The sequence below is a fragment of the Anser brachyrhynchus genome (genome assembly GCF_964034855.1).
Source record: "Anser brachyrhynchus genome assembly, chromosome: Z".
Taxonomy (NCBI): domain Eukaryota; kingdom Metazoa; phylum Chordata; class Aves; order Anseriformes; family Anatidae; genus Anser; species Anser brachyrhynchus.
Window position 1 is genome coordinate 22,781,829 of NC_137697.1, and position 21,647 is coordinate 22,803,475.

At 42.4% G+C, this 21,647-nt stretch overlaps 1 protein-coding gene across 2 annotated transcripts in view; it reads right to left on the reverse strand.

Annotated features, from left to right (window-relative positions):
• Positions 1–21,647, reverse strand: part of TNPO1 (transportin 1) — an 83,614-nt gene that overhangs the window by 50,522 nt on the left and 11,445 nt on the right. Inside the window, exons 2-5 of one of the 2 annotated variants that reach the window (XM_080573181.1) lie at positions 15,035–15,277; positions 11,280–11,464; positions 10,884–10,997; positions 7,278–7,353 (exon numbers count right to left, since the gene is read on the reverse strand). In XM_080573181.1, the coding sequence (XP_080429307.1) occupies positions 7,278–7,353; positions 10,884–10,988 (181 nt within the window). In that variant the 5' untranslated portion in view covers positions 10,989–10,997; positions 11,280–11,464; positions 15,035–15,277. The remainder of the gene's footprint in view (positions 1–7,277; positions 7,354–10,883; positions 10,998–11,279; positions 11,465–15,034; positions 15,278–21,647) is intronic. The other variant, XM_080573182.1, reaches the window with a different exon arrangement.

Consider the following 21,647-nt stretch of genomic DNA (forward strand, 5'->3'; position numbering starts at 1 on the left):
GCCACTACATTTCAAGGTTGTTAACATACTCAGATACACTGAATGTTTTGAAACATCTCCAATCTCATTTCTGACTGGATAGTGTACCATACCACTTCAAGCTTAAAGTATTATACTCAAGGTTACTTAAAGTCCCAGGGGAAAAAAAAAATAATTTTTTTTTTCCTGCTGTAAAGCTCATAAAGGTATTTCTGTACCTGTCACTCTGAAGACAACATTTATCTTGTCTCATGACACTGCTCTGTCAGGATCTTTATTTTTTTGGTTTTAGCTGTTACAAGACAGCCTATTTTTCAAAAATGGATCAGAAATCTTCACAAACAAGAGTGACACTTGTGATGATTTTTAGAACATTTTGCATTTGCACATATTAAATCCACACCAGTAGTTAAAACACACAGCATGAGCTTATTTCTAAAAAAGCCTTAACAGCTTTGAGAGCAAAATGAGCACACTGAGCAGTTTTCCTTTTAAATAGAAGTTACACCCTAACAGTTAAAGTTACCAATATTACAGGAGTAAGAGGGCAAAATATAAGCCATGCTTATAGTCAGTGTATCACCATCTGCAAAGTGAATAACACTACTCTTATCTCAGTCACTTAGGTGTTGGTTTTTTTTTTTTTTTTTTTTAGCAATCTACACATGTATGTTTTAACAAAGAGAGGATGAAAACCACAGCAGAAGACATGCTAGTCTCAAGCAGCTGAGAACTGCACTGAAGCAAACTACTTGGTCAACAGAAGTACACTTAGAAATCACACCAGCAATATCTTCCCTCTTCTCTAGGGAAACACCACATGGGGATGGTGGGTACTGGCTTTTTAAGTATGCTTTGACATGAGAAGCAACAAAGCAAATGTCACTGAGTGAGAAAGTATGACTTAACAGAAGTATACAAATAAATGCCCCTTGTAGCAGACTACATTCAGCTTTTGAGATACATACTAAGGTAAGACTTTAAAGAGATGGCTGAATACTTCCCACTTACCCCAGAAATAAAGCCACGTTTTTTTTGGAGCCAAAACTAACCATACACTAAAGACCACCTGAACTTCAGAAGAAGAAAAAAAGTTTGATAGCCTTAATAATCAAGGGAAAGCCTGAGAAATTCTGTCCTTTCTTTTCATAATACTATTCAGAGAAAACAGAAATTCTAAGATTTCTCCTCCCAAAATGACTTTGCTTGCAATGAACAGCACCTTTGAAGAGCCTACACCAACGTAAGCAGATCAGTGTACTGGGTTAGAAAACAGGTACTTACAGTCAAAAAACTTGTTACTGTACCTGCTCTTTTTCAGTATTTTCCTTGTATGGGTTTCAGGAATAAGGAAAGAGATAATAATAGAGATCCCATACTCTGATTCTGGATGCTCACAGTAAGGATTTCCAAGAAAGCATTCCTGAACCATTGAATCACATAACACAATCCACTGGTAACTTCAAAGTTTCTTTCAAGACTCTAAAAAAATAAATAGATCTGTCATTTCTCACCTATGGCATGTATACCATGAAACTGCTTAGGAGAAACATTTTACTGAAGTCTGTATTACAATACCCCTGTGGGGACACAGAAAGGAGTGAAAAGGTGAAAAAGCATGCAGTTTTCAGTGCTCTGATCTAAAAAAATTAATCATCTCATGAGTTGGTTTCCCTTAAGAAACGTATGCACCTCAATTACTTTTTGCATTGATTCTAATACCGAGGTGAGATTTATTTATTTATTTTAATTCTCAATATATCAGAATTTAAGAGCAAAATATTTCACTGTTGTTTCACTATGACACTATACATTCTGTATAGCACTTTAAATTCTAAGTAAGGATACATTAATCTGAGTTTAATTCTGAATTTTAATCCCATCAGATATCAGATTCACTCCTTGACAGCTATTTTAGTATATACAAGTGACATCATGATGGATGATGGGTTTTGTGGGTGATTTTTTGGGGGTGGAGGTGTTGTTTTAATTTAAAAAACACCTTTTTCTGGTTTAATCCTGCTCATCAAAAATACCTTCCTGAAACTGAAAGCTGGTTAATCAACACATGATCTCACACAGGCCTTTTCTTACTCAGCTTCAAAGACCTTTCAACACCAACGTGCCAAGTCAAAACTACTAGCCAGACTATATTTGAATTCCAGCACTTATCAGAAAATATTCACTTTAAACTTACAGAACCACTCTGGATCCCAGTAATAGTTTAGGAAAAGCCATTCCAAATTCCACCTGCAGACCTAGATGAATCATTAGTGTCATTATTAATAGAAAATAAGCTACCATGTGTGGCAGCTTCTATTGAAACAAACTTTGGCTGGGGAGGATGGACAGGAAAAATACTGACAAACCTTCCCATGGTAATGTTCCATGAGCAAGTAAGGTACTCTGAATAACGAAGTGACACATGAAAATAGAGTGGTTGAGACACTGTTCTATTTTCAACTATTTATCCTGTAGCACCTATACGAAGTCCATTGGATTATGATCTTGGATCACATTTTAGTGACTGACTCTTCAGCCCATCCTAAAGTGGGAACTCCAATCTTTGGTCTCACTAGTGTTATCTCTGCAGACAGATTATACCCTAGTGTGACGCAACAGGATAAATAATTATGGCTACATGGGCCAGCAGAATGATATCAGGATCATTATGTGTTTGTCTCAAGGTATGTTGCCATTAGCCTAGATCCTAGCAAAAAGCACAGCAGTGAATCTAAAGGACAAAGTAGAAGGAACCCAACTCAAGGCTTTAGAGACACTATCCATAAACTAACAATGACTTCTGTTGCTTGTCTAAGCAGGATAAAAGACAGATCTGAGAAAGGACTTATTTGTTTTTTTAACTAGAACTTTTATTAGTAGTCATGTTCTTTTTTCACAATATAAAGAGGTATTAGGTATGTCAAATCTTACCTAAGAAGTGGTAAGCTTTGACACAACTTCGGTTCTTCCAATTCTTATATAAAACATCCACCATCTTGAAGGCCACATCAGGCCCCGTAGAATACCACAGTAGTTCTGACACATTATAAAGACAACTTTCTTTTTGCTGTCCCTGAGTTGTGAAGACCCCTATTCTGGCATGGATACAAGTGTAAACATAGTGGGCATCCTCCACAGAGATTATAAAGTTGCAATGTAGTTTCTCTTCATAGTTGAACAGAGAACTGTTGCCAGGAAGCAACAGAGTAGTCTTTGCTGATGCAAGCACACCCTGTCATCTCAGAGTATGCTGATACAACATTGCATCAACCAAGTATCATGCCACAATTATGACAGTCATCACATCCAATACTCCCTAACTGACATGTCGAATTCATGAAAATTAGTTGAGTATTATTGGTGAATGACAATGGTCATCACTTTCTGATAATTTAGTGTAAGCCTGATCATCCTCTCATTCGCAAAGTTCAGAAGGCTGCAGAAGATAAAGTAAGGTGTAATTATAGGTTAAAAAATAATAATAATAAAAAATCACAGGGAATTGAAAGGATTTTTCTACAAAAGCCAAGACAGACAAATTAAGAAGGATGCTATTTTTGCCAGCGTGTTTTCAATAGGAAGAGGGGGGTAAGGTATCTATCAAACATTCACTTACAGAAGGCATAAACCAATTAAGGTTTTGATACAGACAAACTTGAGGTATTTCATCATTTGCGTTAGTAAGGTCTGAAACAAAACCCAGAAGTTCTGCTTACAGATTGAGCCACCTATATTATGATACCTAGAAATTCTTCCTCTGATCCGCCTCGTGCTTCAGATGTCTTGAGCAAGTGCGTCAAAGCACCATAACTAGAGACCAGGACTATCTGCAGCAAGATAGTAAAAAGGCTCAGTTTTCAGATGTTTTCTTGTCCTTTCCTTCAAGGTAACAGAGTTGTGACTACAGAAGGAAATATGTAAACAAGGAAAGGAGGATTTAGATACACGACTTGGAACAAAGAATGAAAGCTCCAGAAAGAAACGAAGAACAACAGAAGCAGACATGACACACCGGACTATTTCAGTCAACCACAAAAAAAAAAGGGGGGGGGAAGAGAAAAGGATCTGAGAAGCAGCAGTAGTAATACGCACACATTCCAGCAAGTTACTTATTTACAGAAGACAGGCTTACAGGGTTCTGAGCTCAGTTCAGGGGACATCTTAAAAAAAAAAAGAGAAGAAGAAAGATGCCAGGGGAGCACAGCACCACTACATTATCTGCTAGGCTTTATACCTGTCAAACCAGGAAGAAACAGCTACAATAACAGAAAATCTGAATGATGCTTTCATTTACAAACAAAGACAAGCTTCTTTCAAACATTTTTCAATTAACATAGACTTCATCTTGCCCAACTGAGGATGATCTCTGAGCACCATACTTCTTGGGAGTTATCTTCTAGAGAGCTATACCTCAGCCTTCAATGATTTGGGATCATATTTTATTCCATCAGCTTGCCTACTGTCTGACTTTCAGGACAGCATGCTATTTCCTGGATATTTATTTTTTTACATTCTATGATATTTATAATGTCAGGATTAGCATTTCTGAAGATAGCACTGCAAGTCTGGACAAACAAGTAGAAGAAAAAAAAAGCTCGGGCATTCGTTAGCTATAAGACTGGCCTTATATTTCCACTGATAAATTGCAGCAGGGCAACACCTGTATTCAGGAAGATCCAAGCCTTTATCAGCTAAAAAAGGCTCACAGAAGTTTAACACCAAAACCAAAGCAAAACCCACATTATGTGCAGTAGTACCACAAGAGACCTAAAACCTGCATGTTTTAAGCATTCAGATACAGGAACTTTGTTCGGACAAAGCTAAGGCTGGAAGGGAAAATAAAGTTACACTTCCTTCAACTGGAAAGTAATATTTCTGGTACTAAAAAAAGGCAACAACTTGGTACAACCTTTGTTGCAATAAAATAAAGGTGCTTAAAATACACTTATATGACAGCTCCTGAATGTAGAAATTCTGTAATGGTGGATTAAAATGCATCTTTAAGCACAGTTTTCTAAACAGCAGTTTCAACAGTGGCAAAAATTCCATCAAAGGTTAGTCACACCTGCTATCAAACCAAGTTATTTTTTGCCCCATGCACTAGCTACCAGACCACTTTAATTTCCACTGACTAAACTGTCAGTCATGTTAAAAGCTTACTTCTGTGGCCCCTTTTGCTGGGAAGTTATGGCCATAAGAAAAGCATGACTTCCAACAGCACTGATCTCTCAGCTGTGTCATGAAGCACACTATTTCCCTTCTCTAGCCAACAGACTAGTAGGACAGATTGCCAAGAGAAACCTCCTCAGGATAGACAGTGAAAGAATACTTTCCCAGTTGTAATGAAGACAGGGTCCATCACATTTCCCCTACTGTTCCAAGAGCATGCAAGAGTAACAGCAGTTCTAAAAGTCTCTTTACCTTACTTGGCAGGACTAATAAGGGATGGAGAGCTGCTGGCCCTTGGATTCAAAGCAAAACCAGCCAACAGCCCTCTGTTATCCCTCATTAGTCTTATCTAAGCAAGGTAACAAGATATTTGGAACTTGGCAAACTGTGAAAAATACCACCACTGGACTCTATTATGACACAGAATCACAGAATGGCAGAGGTTGGAAGGCACCTCTGAAGATCATCTGGTCCCACCCCCTTGTTCAAGCAGGGACACCTAAAGCAGGCTGCCAAGGACCATGCCCCACCTTCGATAATCTGAAAGTTTCCTGACCTTGAAATAGAAAGCTGAAGAAGACCAGCTGCCTTGGACAAAAGATTATGACTGAAAACGTGACTGATGCAGGACAAGATCTTCTCTGAAGCGACAGATATTTCTCAGTAGTCTCACGGAAGACTACATGATGTACCTGAGAGCCATCAGTGCAGGATGATCCTAGACAGCTCTTCTTAGAAGTTAACTTGCTACTTCTCAGTTTGGTTGCCTACCTCAACCCACCAGATCCTAAATGTTTCCTCCCTGCAATGTAAGAGCTTTAAAACAAACGTTTTGTAATGATTAGCATCTCCTACCTTTCATTCCATTCCAAACAAATTAATGTGTATAAACATTAAGAAGGGGTAAAAAGATTATTGGATAACCTAAGCAGATCCATTAGAAAGAGAGATCCTGACATCATTAAACGTACATCAGTACCTAGAACCTCAAGCACAAACGGTGAGCAGAACAAAGAAGGGGAAATTAGCAGGTTAACCACTGTTAGAAAACATACTGAGAAAAAAGATGTGAAGCAACCCCCTCACCATATCCTTTGTACAAATTCCAGATCCCAGTACCAGACTTGCTTTGTGTTTTTATTTTTCTGTTACTGGTTTAAAGCACACAAGCAATTAAAGTATGGTACCACATTCATTAACATGTAAGTGTTGGGTACTTTACAACTACACTACCAACTTGCTCAATAATTTATTATCTTGGCTGATTCAGGTCTTGAAAGCACTCTCTCAAATTTCAGAGATTTCCCCAAGGCCTTAAAGATTATCGGAATACTTCCTATGCACACAATCCAAAAGCACTGTGATTTGTCATTAATGACAAACATAAAAAAGCCACATGTGCTAAAACAGGTCCTGAAATAAATCTCTCTCACTAGTGAAGACCTCACAGATCAGTAGCTGTAGTACACTGGAAAGAAAATCTTTCACATGAGTTTACCAGCAGGTAGAAGCTATGTAGTATGCCATACAGAGCATGTACTAAGGTCCATAAGAATAAGCCCTCAGTAAATACTGAGTGGATTTCTAACTCCATTTTACTAGAATGACAGGGAGATGGGGGTCTGGGGAGGGAAGGAGGCGTTAACTAGAACGCCATTTTGCAAGAAAGACTTCAGGATAAAGGTTCTGACAGGCAGCCTCTTCAGACAACTCTAGTATCTGATCTTTAAAATGTTTAGCAGGCTGATTACTAGATGATTTTAACTGGATCTAGCAGGATGTTTTTATGTTGTCTACAGTCACAATTCATCACCATGAAGCAAATTCATTCCATTTTTACTACAGTCTCAGAGAAGTATGATGCTCCAGCACTTCTGATAAGATTTCATAGGACATTCGGAGTGGAACCTATTCTAAAACTTTGAAACTACAAGCAGCAGTAAGTTACCAGACATTTTACCACAAAATTTCCTGAGGGGACAAGTTCTCAAAAGACTGCTGAGATCCACAAACCAGCAAACCGACTGCAGGAATCAGCTTCTTATTTCTTTCAAGGTAAAGAAAACAAAAACCAAACAAGTGAAAAATAGAAACAGAATAAAACAGTCCGTATCTCAAGAACTCACCTTCAGACTTCAACTTTGTAAGAACGAAAATCAGGTAGTTGTTGAAATCTGGATACTGATTGAGTTGTTCTAGTTTCTGAAGAGAGAAACTGTTAAGGAAAAGTAAAATCTTCCACATGCAGCTTTTATAGCTTTCCAGATACAATTATTATTAAATCTGTTGTGTCCTACTGTGTCATTTGAAACAGTTGTATATAAAAGCTTAAAATATTCCAAGTAAGAACAATCTGAAGACAGTCTGCAGTCTTCATACTGAAGCAATACCTTTTAGTTGTGGTGAAATCTGAAAAAATAAAATAAAATCCAGGGACATAAACAGAAGTTAAAAGATTCTTAAAGAAATATTTTTAAAACCATTAAAAATCTGTTTCTGTATAGTTTTGAATTTCAGTATTTACAATCAGAAGCCCGCCAAACTATGGAATCCACTGAGACACAATCCCACAACACATTTCTTGTTTTTCTCCACCATAAATAAAGCACTTTAGCCTATTAAAATCATAAATAGCTGTTTTATTTTAATGCTATTCACTTTCTTAATATTAGACAAACTTTTTTTTTTTAAATGACTCTAACTAGCTGCAGCCGGAGCTCTCAGCAGTGAGAATTTAATTGTAAATGCCTAGATATTTGTAACTAGTTTATTCTTATCCACCATCTCAAACAAGTAACAGAGAACTGTTCTTCCATATACATACCTGTTTTCTAGAGTGTCAGCTGTCTGAACGAGTGTCTTACTAGCAATACCAACCTCTTCACTATGTCCTTGGGGAAACTACAATAAGAATTATTATGTTTCTGAAGAGCTGTGAAGGTATGTAGCTGTTTTTCTAAAATTTACCATTTCTTCTGCCTCAAACTTCCAAGTATTCTGTGCTGTTTGTCTGGAAAAGCGATCTGGCATTCTCCCTATACCCTGTTCTTGCACCCTGGTATTACTTGATATGCTGCTCAACAATAGTATTGTAAGTATTATCATAAATATGCAGCATCATCTTCAAGTTACTGACATACTGATGATACCTAGTAGGTTTACACAATCAAGACGTTCAGCAAAAAATTAGTTTCTGAAGAACAGTGCTTGATTCACATGCATTGCATTGACTTCATTTGCAATTTAGCTGAACCTCTAAGCATTCAAATTAGGTAAAACCTTAACCAAATTCATCTGTTAGGTCTCCATGGCCCATTAGGTCCCTCACAGTTCTAAAGGATCCATTTCCTTCTAATGACCAACAACTAGTTTATCTAGTCTCAAACTCAAACTTAAGAAACTTCTTCTTTAGATATTTAGGTTGTTTGCACAGAGTATTAACTTTGCTAGGGAAGTCTGTCCTCTCACCACTCAGTAACAGAGTAAAGCACACTTATCACAGCTACAAGTTATTTCCTTGTGAAACACAAGAGATGAGTGTAAACAGAAGGATGGCCATGCCAAGTGAAAGTAATACTGACTGTTCCACGTGGTGCCTAGAAATGATAAAACACACATCCAAAGATTAGGTGCCATGCCAAACAGCTCTTTCAGGAGCCAAAAAGTAGGGTACTGTGTCCTGTAAATTTTTTACTTTCTCCACAATTCAGAAAGATGACCACCAAAGCAGTCAGTTGAACATTACTAACATCTGCACATCAAAATGGCTCAAACATGAAGCAGCAGCAGAAGCAAGCAGAAAGAACTCAAATAGCAGTATTAAATTAGAATACACCTCACCAGTCTAGGAATCAAAGAATAGCTAACAGGCCATATTATCCTCAACAACTTCTTCACCTACATTAAATTTTTCTTGAAAGAAAAAAGAAAGTTAATTTCTTCATCTGACAAATGTTTGAAAGCCTTACTGATTCATAACTTAAATTAAGGTTTTTGGCTGACCCGTGCTCCCCCACTTTATTATATTTGAGTTCTGAGCACTTAAATATCAGAACTGTGTCATAATGAAAAAGCACAAGAGAGTACACTGATAATCTTACATTAAATTATCGACTGAAAGTACTTCAAATTTGAAACCATTAATCACCATCCTGCTTGGGCATGTTAATAGGTAGCACCCTACAATACAACAGCTATCACAAACGGACTGAAAGAATATTTATTTATTTAAAATTAAAGGTCATGACCTGTCAAGCTGTATTAAAACATTTTTCCAAACTATCATGTAATACAATAATAAAGTGTGCCACTGCTCTGCTTTTTACAGGCCTGCATACAAGAACCTCTTTGAAAGTAAGGTGTATTAACACAGCAGGGAATTACCACTAACATTTAAAAATTTCATACATCAATTTAGTGCACTTTTGTTTAAAAAAGATTCTGCTCATCTTTACAACAGACAACATCTACTATGTTGCCCATCCAACACCTACTCTGCTATTTTTCAACAAACAAAGCAGGTTATTTGAAGCTGAGCTGTGAAATGCCTTTTACATTGTAACACCAGTAGCTTTCAACAATTTTGCATTTGAAGTACTAAGGAAAGCCTGCCCAAGTTTGAGGCATTATCAGAACACTTTAGCTACCACTCCGTATAGTATTTTCCAAAAAAGAAACAGCATCTTACAAATCTAAGACACAGCTCTGAGAGCAAGATGATCAATATGAAAACTCACTTTGCTTTTCAGATAATAGCAGAAGCTGTTCTATGCTTGGCTATGTTAGCAAAGTGTAGAAGTTGAGTAAATTTGTCTTTAAACTAAACTCTTTTAATAACCTTATATACATTTGTTCTTACCTATGCGAATGAATTCTGATGCCATCTGTTAAGACCTTCAAGCACACGCCTTAAATAAAAAGGGAGTGAGATAATAAACTAAAAGGGAGAGAGATAATAAACTCGTACCGTTCAGAGAATTTCAGAAAGCCTTCTACGTATTTCAAAGCACTTATGTGGCTAGCTCAAAGGCCAGCGCACAACCGATGAGGGCTTTATTTTTCAGGAGCTATGTTTCTACCGCTCCTAACCTAAAATTTCCTTTAATTTTTATTCCGCCATTTCACCGTTTCGAGACTGGAGGGGGGGGGGAGGGGATGGGGGGAGGAAGACGAGCGCACGCCACTGACAAAAACCCGCCCGGCAGAGCCACCCCGAGGAGCCCTGTGGCGCACGTCCCCCCCTCCCCGCCGCCCTCAGAGCCTAACGGTGATCGCAGGCGCCGGGCTCGGGCTGCGGGAGCACGCCGGGGGCACACCCCCCCCCCCCCGACACCGCCGGCTCCCGCCTCGCGTCCCGGCGCCGCGCTACCTCGCTCGGGAGGCCCCCGCCGGGCCCCGCGGCCGGACGAGGGGGCCTCGGGGGGCCCCGGGGGCCTCCGTCCGGGCCCCGGCACCGCCAGGGCCCCGCTCCCGCCCCGCCGCGGCCGTGCGCTGGCGGCGGCCCAGCGCGGGGTAACCCGGTAACGCGGCCGACACCGGAGCGGCCGCGCCGCAGCCAGCCAGGGGCCTGAAAGGGGAGCCGCGGCCCTTGGCGGCGGGCTCGCAACAGGTGCCCGGGCCTGCAGCCGGGGCCGGGGCCGGGGCCGGGGCCGGGCGGCCCCCGGGGCCCGCAGGCCGCGCTCCCCCGCCCTTCTCCCCCGTCCCCGCCGCCGCGCGGCCTCGCCCAAGGATACTTGTTGCACGGCTCTCTGCGTGGTGGTGTCCGGCGACTGGGACTCCTTCAGCAGCTGCAGGATCTGCTGCAGCCCCTGCTCGTCGGGCTTCCACTCGTACTCCATCTTGGCTCGCTGCGAACACACCACAACGGGCGGCCGCCCTCAGCGGCGCGGCAGGGCCCAGGCCGCGGGGTAGGCGGGAGGGAGGGAAGGAGGGGAGAAGAGAAAGGAAGGAAGGACGGACAGACAGGCGGGCGGGCGGACGGACGGACAGAGGGAGGGAATAAAGGAGGGAGGGAGCAGCGCGATGCCCAGCCCACCCCCCCCCCACCCCCCCCCCCCACCCGACCAACCGCCCCCGGGTGAAAGGGAGGGAGGGAAGGACGGACGGACGGACAGACAGACGGCACCGACCTGCTGGCTCCTCCGCAAAGCCGAGCGCACTGAGTCACGGCGGGCTGGTAACCCGGCCCCGAGAGCCGCCGCGCCGCCTCCTCCTCCTCCTCCTCCTCCTGCTGCCGGGTCCTAGCGCCAGGCACGCCTCCGCCCGCCCGGGCCGCCGTCAGCCGTCCCCCGGTGCGTCCCACGCCGCCAGCAGCCTGCCGGCGACAAAGCGCCGCGACCCTTCAGCGCCTCCCCCCGCGCTACGGGGGAAGGGCAGGCCCCGAGGGGGGCGAGGGGGTGGGGGAGAGGGGCCGGGGCTGCCGCCCGCGGGGGAGGTTTTGGGGAGAGAAAGCAGCCCCGGGAGCTAGGGACGCGGTACCTGCCTGCCGTCTGCCCGCTCCGCGCGGCCTGCGTGCCGGGCGGGTGAAGAGGGAACAACTTGGCAAAAAGGGGGGCACGCAGCTCGAAACAAACTCCCCTGAAGGCCTAGTACATCTTACCCTCACCCTCAAAATATATCACCACGGAGCCCAGGTCAAAATTATCAATTTAAATATATCCGCATATTTACATATTCCTGTTTATATTGATTATACATATGCTAACGGCCAAGTGGAATGTTTAAAATGTTTCAATGTGTTAAAATGTTTTAAATATGAACGTGAACACCTGTAATTCCTTAGCTTTTACAATCTGATTTTAGTCACTGTGTTTGTAAGTAACCTGCTTGCCAAGCAGAAAACTAGTTTCACTTTCTGCCTCCTCTGCTGCAGCACAGCACTGGGTTTGAGCCGCACGCACGTGCGTTGCACATCGCAACCTTAAGAACTGAGGCATCAAGGACAGGGAACAATAGCGATTCCCAGGTAATTTGCTGTGTAACTCTTTGTCTCACCTCCCCAAAGCTCTCAATTAAATCAGTATTTAAGTTTCAGTCAGCTAGTGCTATGAAGTATCCCCAGCCAACTTTCCTTCAGTTATGATGAGCCACCAGCCTTGCAGGAGGAGCCAAAACCAGTACCCACAGCAAAACAGCAAAGCAAACTGGAATAGGCAACAAGTATGACAGGCCGTGTACCTACAATATCCACACTTCTGGATAATGAGGACAGTCAGTCAGGAAAGCATGCACACTGGAATAAGAAGCAGGAAACAGCTGAACAGCAGAGAAGTATGCAGCACAGCATGCAAGAGAACAAAACCAATGGACAGAAAAATACTGTCTTTTAAAATAAACAAGCAAACAAAGAAATGGGATGTTTGATGCTGTTTAAGCATCTGCTGTTTAAGCAATTGCCACGGTTATCCCAGGGCTGTTTGGGAGAGATTGCTAAAGCACTGCACCTCTTCAAAGCTTTTCCCACTGAAATGCCTACAAATTGGAGTCACTAAGGCAGGAGAGTAAAGACTCGCCACCAGTTACAAGGAAAGGAAGGGCACAAAGTTTTATACAAGATTTTTGTGAGCAGTGGGAATTGCCACTCGTTTCGCTCTAGCACAGAAAAGTCTCAAGCAAAGAAATCACGGCTAACCAGATTCAGACCATTAAAAACTATGCTCGTGGGTCACAACGTATGTGCAGCAGAGCTTTCCATAATGATGCTTACACAGCTGGAGCAGATGAAAGGTGATGTCCAACAAACCAAGGAAGTGCTCATTTGGGTCTCACTTCTCCAACTGCTGCCTTACCAGGAAGGTTTTAGAAACTTCATCATCATTGAGACTTCTGGCTCACTGTCAAATTTGGTTGAAATTGTTTAGAGCTTCAAAAGTTACTGTCCAGAATTTATGACACACGGATTGCATCTGCCTAATTTGATCAGGAAACCAAGGGCCCTAGACAAAAATAAGATTAGACATGGGAAACAAGGGACGAGACTAGAAAGGGAGGTTGAGAGGCAGAACAGGAAGAAGCAGGAAGAGAAACAGGCCATGGATCTGGAACTAAGAAAGACTGACGTAGGTTTCCTTTCCATGAACATGACCAGAATTAATTCCCTGTCTTTCTGCTGTGGAAAAGAGAGAAAAAGGCATACAAATCAGACTAGGAATGAATGGGAACTGCTATAGTTAGTGGAACATGTAAAAGCTTTATATGATTTTCCTATGGGGCAGGTTCCTCCTGAGGTTCTATGCAGGATCCTTTACCACTGGCAACTACTCAGCATACATAGAAATTAAAGCAGGTAACTAATTAGCTGGATACCTTCTTTTCTTGACCATTACTTTGAAGTTATTTTTACCCATCTCTTATCCTTTGAATTCTGTTGAGAGGGGAAAATACTTTGAGTGAAAAAAGCAAGTACAATTGAAAATAAATATGGTTTAGTTGAGGACTTGTTAGTGTTAGGTCAGAGGTTGGACTAGGTGATCTTTGAGGTCTCTTCCAACCTAAACGATTCTGTGATTCTGTAAAGAATATTATAGAAAAAATGAGACAATTGCTTCTTTCCATATCCTTTGCCTCCTTGTTTTCTAGTACCATTTCCCTCCAGCAAGCATCTTCTTGTGTAGAGAGAAATTCAGAATCAAACTAAGTAGCGGTTAGAAGCCTGGAAACTACCCCTCAAAACATATGATGGCCTGGTTCATCCCACTCAATCAGTAGAATGCACCAGAAATAAATATGGAGCACTGCATCTACATATCTTAAGGCAAAAGTTCACTGAAGACAGGAGACTGGAACAAATAGTGAAGCCAATCTTTGATGTCTCTATCATCCAAGCTTCAGATGTCACACCCAAGAATCCACTGGTATCACAGAAATGTGTAATGTTTAAAAAAAATAAATAGAGCAAAACACGCAAACAAACAAAAACCCCTGAACTAGTCTGTATCTTTATTTCTCTCTCAACAAACCTTGTCATGTTATATTTGAGCATCCACAAAGAGCACACAGATAATTTTTATTATTTTTTGTTTGGGAACTCTCTTCCCCTTCTCTCTCAGAATGTCCCATTAGATCAGGCTGAAATGACACTTTTCAGGCATATCTCATACAAGGTAAAAGGGTCTGGGGCAACAATGGGACTGCAGGGGCTGTGGGGTGTCAGGATGGGGATCAGATGTAAGGCACCACAGGTTTTAACTGGGGCTGGGGGGGCTCTCCCGCCCATCTCCCTAATGGAGCAGGGGTCCCACAATCACAGCTAAACTTTAGTAACAACTGTGCAAACCTGTCCTTGGGCCCTGTTTCCTCATTCTCGTGAAACGTCCCAAGTCACTTCTGTGCCAGAATTTGGTAACCCAGGTTAGACCCTGACTGCTTGGCTTCAGAGCTTCCTAGGACAGACTGGGCCACAAACTGGGTGAAATTATCCATTTTCTGTCTCTCACCAGGGGTGCTGGAGCGAGCTGTAAGGAGGTGAGGTGGTGATCTGTAAAAACTGTAAATCCATACAAATGCTGCATGGTGGTAGTGTGTTAAAAACTGTTAAACCCACATAAATCCTGCAAATTGGACAGGGGACAAGGTGTCGTGAGAGGTGCTCTGCTAGCATAAGTTTCAAAAAAGTGGTGGTACCTGTAGTTATCTAGGAAAAAGACAGTGGAATTTTATGGAAAAGCCTGGTCTGCTACGATTGCATTTGGTACTGCAGACCAAAGGTGGCCAGAAGTTGGCAGTTTTAGTGTTGATCTCCTAAGGTTTTTTGTGATTGTTATTGGGGGACCAATTCCCTGCCTAATTGGACTACTGGAAGATCTGGGCAGTTCACAGAACAGAGCAGACGAACCAAAATGATCAATTCAAGTCAAATGGTGATAGGAAAAAGGTGTCGCCTTACGCTCTTTTGTCTATGCAAGCTCAAGCAATTGCTGCTAGCGCCGACAGTGCTCCGGCTGTGCTGCCAACGCCTCTGGGTTGTTCCTCTCTCTCCCCTTCTGCACCCCCGGCTGCTGATCGTGCTCCGCGAGCTCCGTTAAAGGAGTTGGTCCTCCCTCCGCCGGCCCCGCTGGGGTGCGTGTGCCTTTTAGCGCAGCAGGCTCGGCGGCGTGACAGCAGCAAACGCCGCGGTTACAGAAGGGCCCTGGAAAAGCATTACAGATGATTAGAAGTATATTTAGAGCGTATGATCTGACGTGGACAGACGTTTCTCAGTCGCCAGAGGCTTTGTTGACGGCGGACGGATGAAACGATTGAGTTTTGCCCACGACGAGCGAGCGGCCACAGCCCCGCACGGCGCAGCCACGTGTCTGGGCTGGGAGCCAGGCTGCAGGCCCCAGGCGTGGCAGGGCTGGCACAAGTGGGCTAGTAACTGCAGCGAGTGGGCTAGTAACTGCAACGGGGGCAGCGGGACAAAGAACAGCATGTTGGACGCGGGCAACAGGCTGTCGGCAAGAAACGGGAACACCCCTCTGCTTTTCTAACTAGGCTGGGGAAACAGCCGCCAATGTCTGGGGGAATAGATCCTGAAGCAGAACAAAACCAGCCCCAGGTTGTCTCATTATCTGTAGATCAAGCAGCCCCAGGTATCAAGAATTATTCTGCTGAACATTTCCCAGGATGGCAAGGTATATCAATGGAAGAAGTAACGAGCATAGCCACGTTTGCATATAATTAAAGAAAGGAGGAAAAAGCAACTCGGCAGAGGAAACAATGAAAAAGCAAGCCCTCTGGCAGCAGCCTTACTTGGGAGGGATACTAAGGGGAGGCAAGTAACAGAAATCAGAAAAGCAGAGATCAGGGCAGAGGTCGAGTAACACCAGAGAATTGCTGCTGTTACTGCAAGCAACCAGGACGCTGGAGATGAGAATGCCCCGTTACTGTGGGCAGGGTACCTAAGACCATAGTTTAGGGAAGCCCTGCAGGGCAGAGGATGAAGAGAGGAAGATAAGAAGTTTCCAGACCCCCCATGCCCCAGCAGTGGAAACTGAAACAGAAATACACCTCCCAGGCAGATCCCAGGAACCAATATTAGATATCAGAATTGGAAATACGGTTTATGCATGTTTAGTTGATACTGGGACAACTTACTCCACCCTAACCAATCTCCCAGAGAGCTCAAAGGTGACAGGAAAAGTAAATGTAGTAGTTATAGAAGGAAAACAGGCAAGTGTTTCAAAGATAGGCCCATTTGTACCACTACATCTATCATTAAACCTTTTGTTGTTGTTGCTGTTGTTATTGGAATATAACATCTCCAGATTTGTTAGGGTGGGACTTATTGGACTTAGTGCATAAATTACAAGCAAGATTGGTATGCGTTCCTGAAGGTATAACTTTCAAACTTCCAATAGAAAATGTTCCAAAAATAATGATGGTTACAGGCCAGGAGAAAATAAAAAACATCCCTCAGGAGCTGAAAGGCATACTGACATCTTTGTCTGCATGAAGTTCAATGGATGTGGGTCTGCTGAAGTCATCAACCCCACTTGGAAACTAAGGGAGGGAAACCTCCCTCCTTAACGGAATACCTGTTGTCACATGAGGCTAAAGAGGGAATAAGGCCAATGACTGGGGAGTTGTTGAAGAAGGGAATTTTAACTCCCTCGTGAACCTCCCTGTAACAACACACCATCATCACCAGTAAAGAAGCCCAATCCTGGCCCAGAGGGAAAGACAGTTTTCAGATTTGTGCAAGACCTAAGAGCAACTAACAATGGATAGAATACCCCACCCAGTAGTCCATGACCCATTGATTATACTAACCTTCTTAATGGCAGATGCTAAATATTTTTCTATAAGTAATGTGTGCACTTTCTTTAGCATTTCAATACACATGGATTATCAATATACATTTGCCTTTAACGTGGGAGGGGCAACAAATGACATAGATGAAATTACCACAGGGGGTTGCAGGATCACCTCCAATATTTTCGAACATTTTAGTTACAGACTTCCTGAGCATTGAATTACCAAATAATTCTGCATTGACTCAGTATGTTGATCATTTGCTAATTGGTAGTTCAAATCAGGAAAACTGTGTAACATTAGAAAGGCTTTACTGGTTTCTTCAGTTAAAAAAGGCCACCAGGTTTTCCCCAGCTAAATCTCATAGGGAAGAATTAGAATATACAGGATATGTATTATCTGGAAAAGGTGGAAAAATATCCAATTAGTGAATAAAAAAAAAATCAGTATATGCTTAGGCCTTTAACAAAGAAACAGGTTAGAACATTTTTAGGAGCAGTAGGATTTTTGCAGATCCCAGATGCCAGTCTTTGAAGAAACAGCCACACCATTGCTGGCATCCACAAAAGCAGATGCTGAAGAACTACTGAAATGGACTTCAGGTCTGAAGAAAGCATTTGATGACAGCACGTGTACTTAGGATGCCAAATTATAGTACGCTGTTCCATTTACTTGTGTGTGAAAGGAAAGGAGTGTCCTCTGGGGCCGTGGCTCAGACTCTGGACAGGCAGATGTGCCCCCCAGTGGCTTACCGTTCAGCCCAGTTACACCCAGTTATTAAAGTGACAAAGGGATGTATTAAAACAATAGCCTCAGAAGACTGATAGCAGAAAAATAGGGGAAGATTGTGTTAGGACACCCACTGACTGTAAACGCCCCACATGATGTCGAACTGAGGTTCACTAAATCATTGCAGGTGTTGAGTTTTCAGAGACTCCAGAAGTACAAATTGCTGTTGCTGACAGCAGAGAAGCAACACCTTGAACCTGGATGATGGGGAACCACACCATGACGGCACAGAGGTCACCCAAAATTGACGAAAGGTAAGAGCAGACCTTACAGGCATGCCCTGCCAACTCCAGACTTCTGTAGACCGATCACCTTAGGATCAGAAGGAAGGCGACTAACAGGGTATGCCGCCCTCCTGACTCAGCACAAGGTGCTAATCGCAGAGCCTATTTCTCCCAAACACGATGCTCTTGCAGCTGAGTTGGCAGCCCTGGCAGAAGCCCACAGGGAAGCACAAGGGAATGATGTGAACAGCTACATGGACCTGAAATATGCTTTTGTACCTATCTGCCACGCTACAGGACAGGACAGTTGTGGAAACAAAGGCATTCTGTGACCTCCAGACCTCCAGCAGTGGCTGGAGAGCAAACGCTGAGCAGATCAAGGATTTGTTAGAAGCTATCAGCCTCCCAGAAAAGACCTCCCAAAAAAGCGTGATGCATCCAGCAGTGCACACTGAAGAGAAGACTCTTCCAGCTGGCAATGCAGATGGCAAGCAGTCAAGTTCCCACTAAAAGATGTGGTGACCAGGTCTGGAGCTCCAGAAAACATCAACTCAGAGCAAGGCAGCCATTTTACAGCCCAGGTTTTAAAAAGCTTACACAAAACATCAGGTATCACCCAACAACTGCTTAACCCTACCACACATAATCGTCAGGGAAAATTGAAAGAATGAATCAGAGCCTGAACCATGCTGTGTCTAAAATTTGTGCAGAAACCAGTCTGACGTGGCCAGATGCCTTACCAGTCACTTCAATGCACAGAAGACAGAGGCCAAACCAGAGAGCATTAACGCCAGCTGAGGTATCATTTGGGAGAAATTTGCAGATTCTGAATGCTTTTATCACGACAAAGACCAGCTTGTTGGAAGGGGATGAAAGGTTAACTCAGTGTGGTGGAGATCCAGAAGAAGATAAAATTTTCCCAACACCAAGCTCAGCTACAGCAACCAATGCCCTCAGAAGGGAAAATGCACCTCTGTGAACCAGCAGATTATGTGCAGGTTAAAGTACATGAAACGAAAAGCCAGTTATGCCAAGGTGGGAAAGACTCTTTCTGGTGTTGTTAACTTCCTTTTCTGCAGTACTTGTAATAGGGAAAAACACTTGGATACATCATTCTCATGTGAAACTTGCCAGGACAGAAGAAATCAAGGATCTGTTAAAAATTAGACTGAAAAAAAAAACAAAAACAAAAACAAATGTGTGGTTCAAGATAAGTAAAATATACTCGATATTCATCGCAATATTGTTAAGACTGTATTTACTGCTAGCAGTGCTATTGTTAATTCTTAGTCATCGTTGAGAATAAAGGCAAAGGGAAAGATGAATGCTACTGATTTATGGAAACAGACAAAAACAAAAGCAACTTTCCAGTTTGGGGTGAGCTGAGACAGACTGTAAGAACAAATACAGAATAATAATTGCATTGGTTTAGGCAAAACAAACAAACAAACAAAAAAATCCTATTATTCCATAATCAAGAGCTGACAAAGCACTGTGAAAAATGCTGTTTGAAGATGGGATATTCAATTCCAAATTGCTCATTAATCAAGCCAATTTTACAAAGCACCACTATGATATCTTTAAGAAATATTCACCCAAAGCCATTGTAATGTTGCATTTATCCACACATCCTATTGTAACTCTGTTCATTTTATTGTAATTCTGTTGATTTTAATGACCCTGCTGTTTCTGTGTGCTGCTTGCTTGCACATGAAAACGCAGCACCCATTTTCAAAGAAGTGCTCATGCAGTGATATTGAAGAAGATACAGGCCTGGATGGCCACAAGAGAAGTGGGGACTGCAGGGAGGAGGCGAACCGCTCTGCTCTGCCCTGCTCTGTGTGAATTGCTCTGCAGGGAAGAGCTGCCTGTTTCACCTGGAAGTTTGGCACCACTTGCTTTGTCTCTGCCAGCGCCACAAGCACTGGCCTGAGCACGTTGGTGGATGCCGGAGGAGCAAACCCACTGTGTGATGAGACACCTGAAGTCCCATTTGAGCAAACTTTGGATAAACTTTAGTAACAACTTTGCAAACCTGCCCACTTCCTCCTTGTCACGGAATGTCCCAAGTCACTTCTGTAACATAACATACCTTATTCAAAATCCAGTACTTAAGAGTATTAGCTCCAAATGCATGAGGCGGGTTTCAACTCTTGCTTCTTCCTAGGGCAATGAAGCCAAATTTTTCTGAAAGTGTCCTTACTATCATATTACAGTGTACCTAGTGCTAGGTCTTTTAAACTCGTTTGTTTTCTGTTATGTTATAAACAGATATTAAGAGGAACTTGGATTAAAAATTACTTCCTAATCTGCACCCTGTAATAATTGAGAAATAATACTCCAAATACAAATATAGGCAGCAAACATAGTTAGGAGATTTTTAACAGAATACCCTCCCCACCCTTCCAGCAGTCTCAGTGCACCGAGAAGAGAAACAGGAGAGACTGGTGCTGACACCCTGCCAAAATAGATTTGAACTAGTAGGCAGATATCCCATCCCTCAAATGTCTTAGCCTCCAAGCCGTACCATTGGGAAGTACTTCTCGCTGCTAGCAGTTTTGAAACTAGTTTCTAACAACTATTCTCTAATCAAAATTAATTATCAAATTTGCTCTAATTTCAGAATATTTTTTGTGGTTTCAGCCACTTTAACTTTTATAAAATCATCCCCTCTCTTTAGTTTTACCACATTGGAAACGTTGGATTTTTTTTTCTTTTAGACAGCAAATTCTAATAGCTACCTTCCTTCTTCGTACAAAGTACAGGCACTGCTAACTGTAAAACTGGTGTTTAATAATGAGAATCAATCATCCAATCCATTGCTACAATCCAGGCTTCCGAGTTTCCACACAGACTGCTTATAGTGTCTCTCTGTATCTCTATGTATAGGTTTGTATGCACAAAGGAAAGAGTAGATAACTGATATTCCATAATAGATCTTTTTGTAAACCCTCTTATTTCAGGCTAAGAGTGAAGTGGATTAAGCTAAGCAGAAAAAAAGCTCTCAAAACACAGAATAAGCGTGTCTTTGCAAAGGAGCTCATGCAGAATAGCTATCACTACACCATTTTGCAACACCTTCTGCCTGGAGACATTTCCCAAGCTTTCAGTTAAAAAAAATGCTGGTAGTCCTCCCATCAAATGTATCAAAGGAGAATACATTATAAAACATTTAGTGTGGTCTTACTGAATTCAGACACATGATACAGAAGTGGTACTTTTTCTGGTAACTAAGGGCACAGGAAACATTTTTGTGCGTTCTCTGGTGCCAGAGGATGACAAAAAGCTAAGATAGCACCTACAGGAAATCCACCCAGTGGAATGTAAGAAAAGTCCAACATGATCCAAAGTACAATGGTATGCCTTGGGCTCAAGTAAAAAATTTTGTGGAATGTACTGAACTAAGAATCTGCTTCTTTCATTGGTTTAAGACCCTTAAAGGTACACTGCCAGCAATATTCAAACCAGCAAATACACAGGCTTTCAGATAATACAGTTTCAGACTTGGGTACAGTTATTTGACTTTCATTTCCTATTGTCATTCATTCCTTGGAGCTGGTAGGTCTAGGAGTAGAATAAGAAGCTCAAGAAGCCAAGGGAAATTATGTTAGTTTCCCATCCTATTGAGACAATTACAGCTATAATCAATTTTGTCGTATGCTGCGTGACGTATTAGAAATTGTGTATGTGTGCTATTGATCCCATAATAAAACACCTTGTAATGAAGCCAAACTCCTAATTTTCTGTAATACT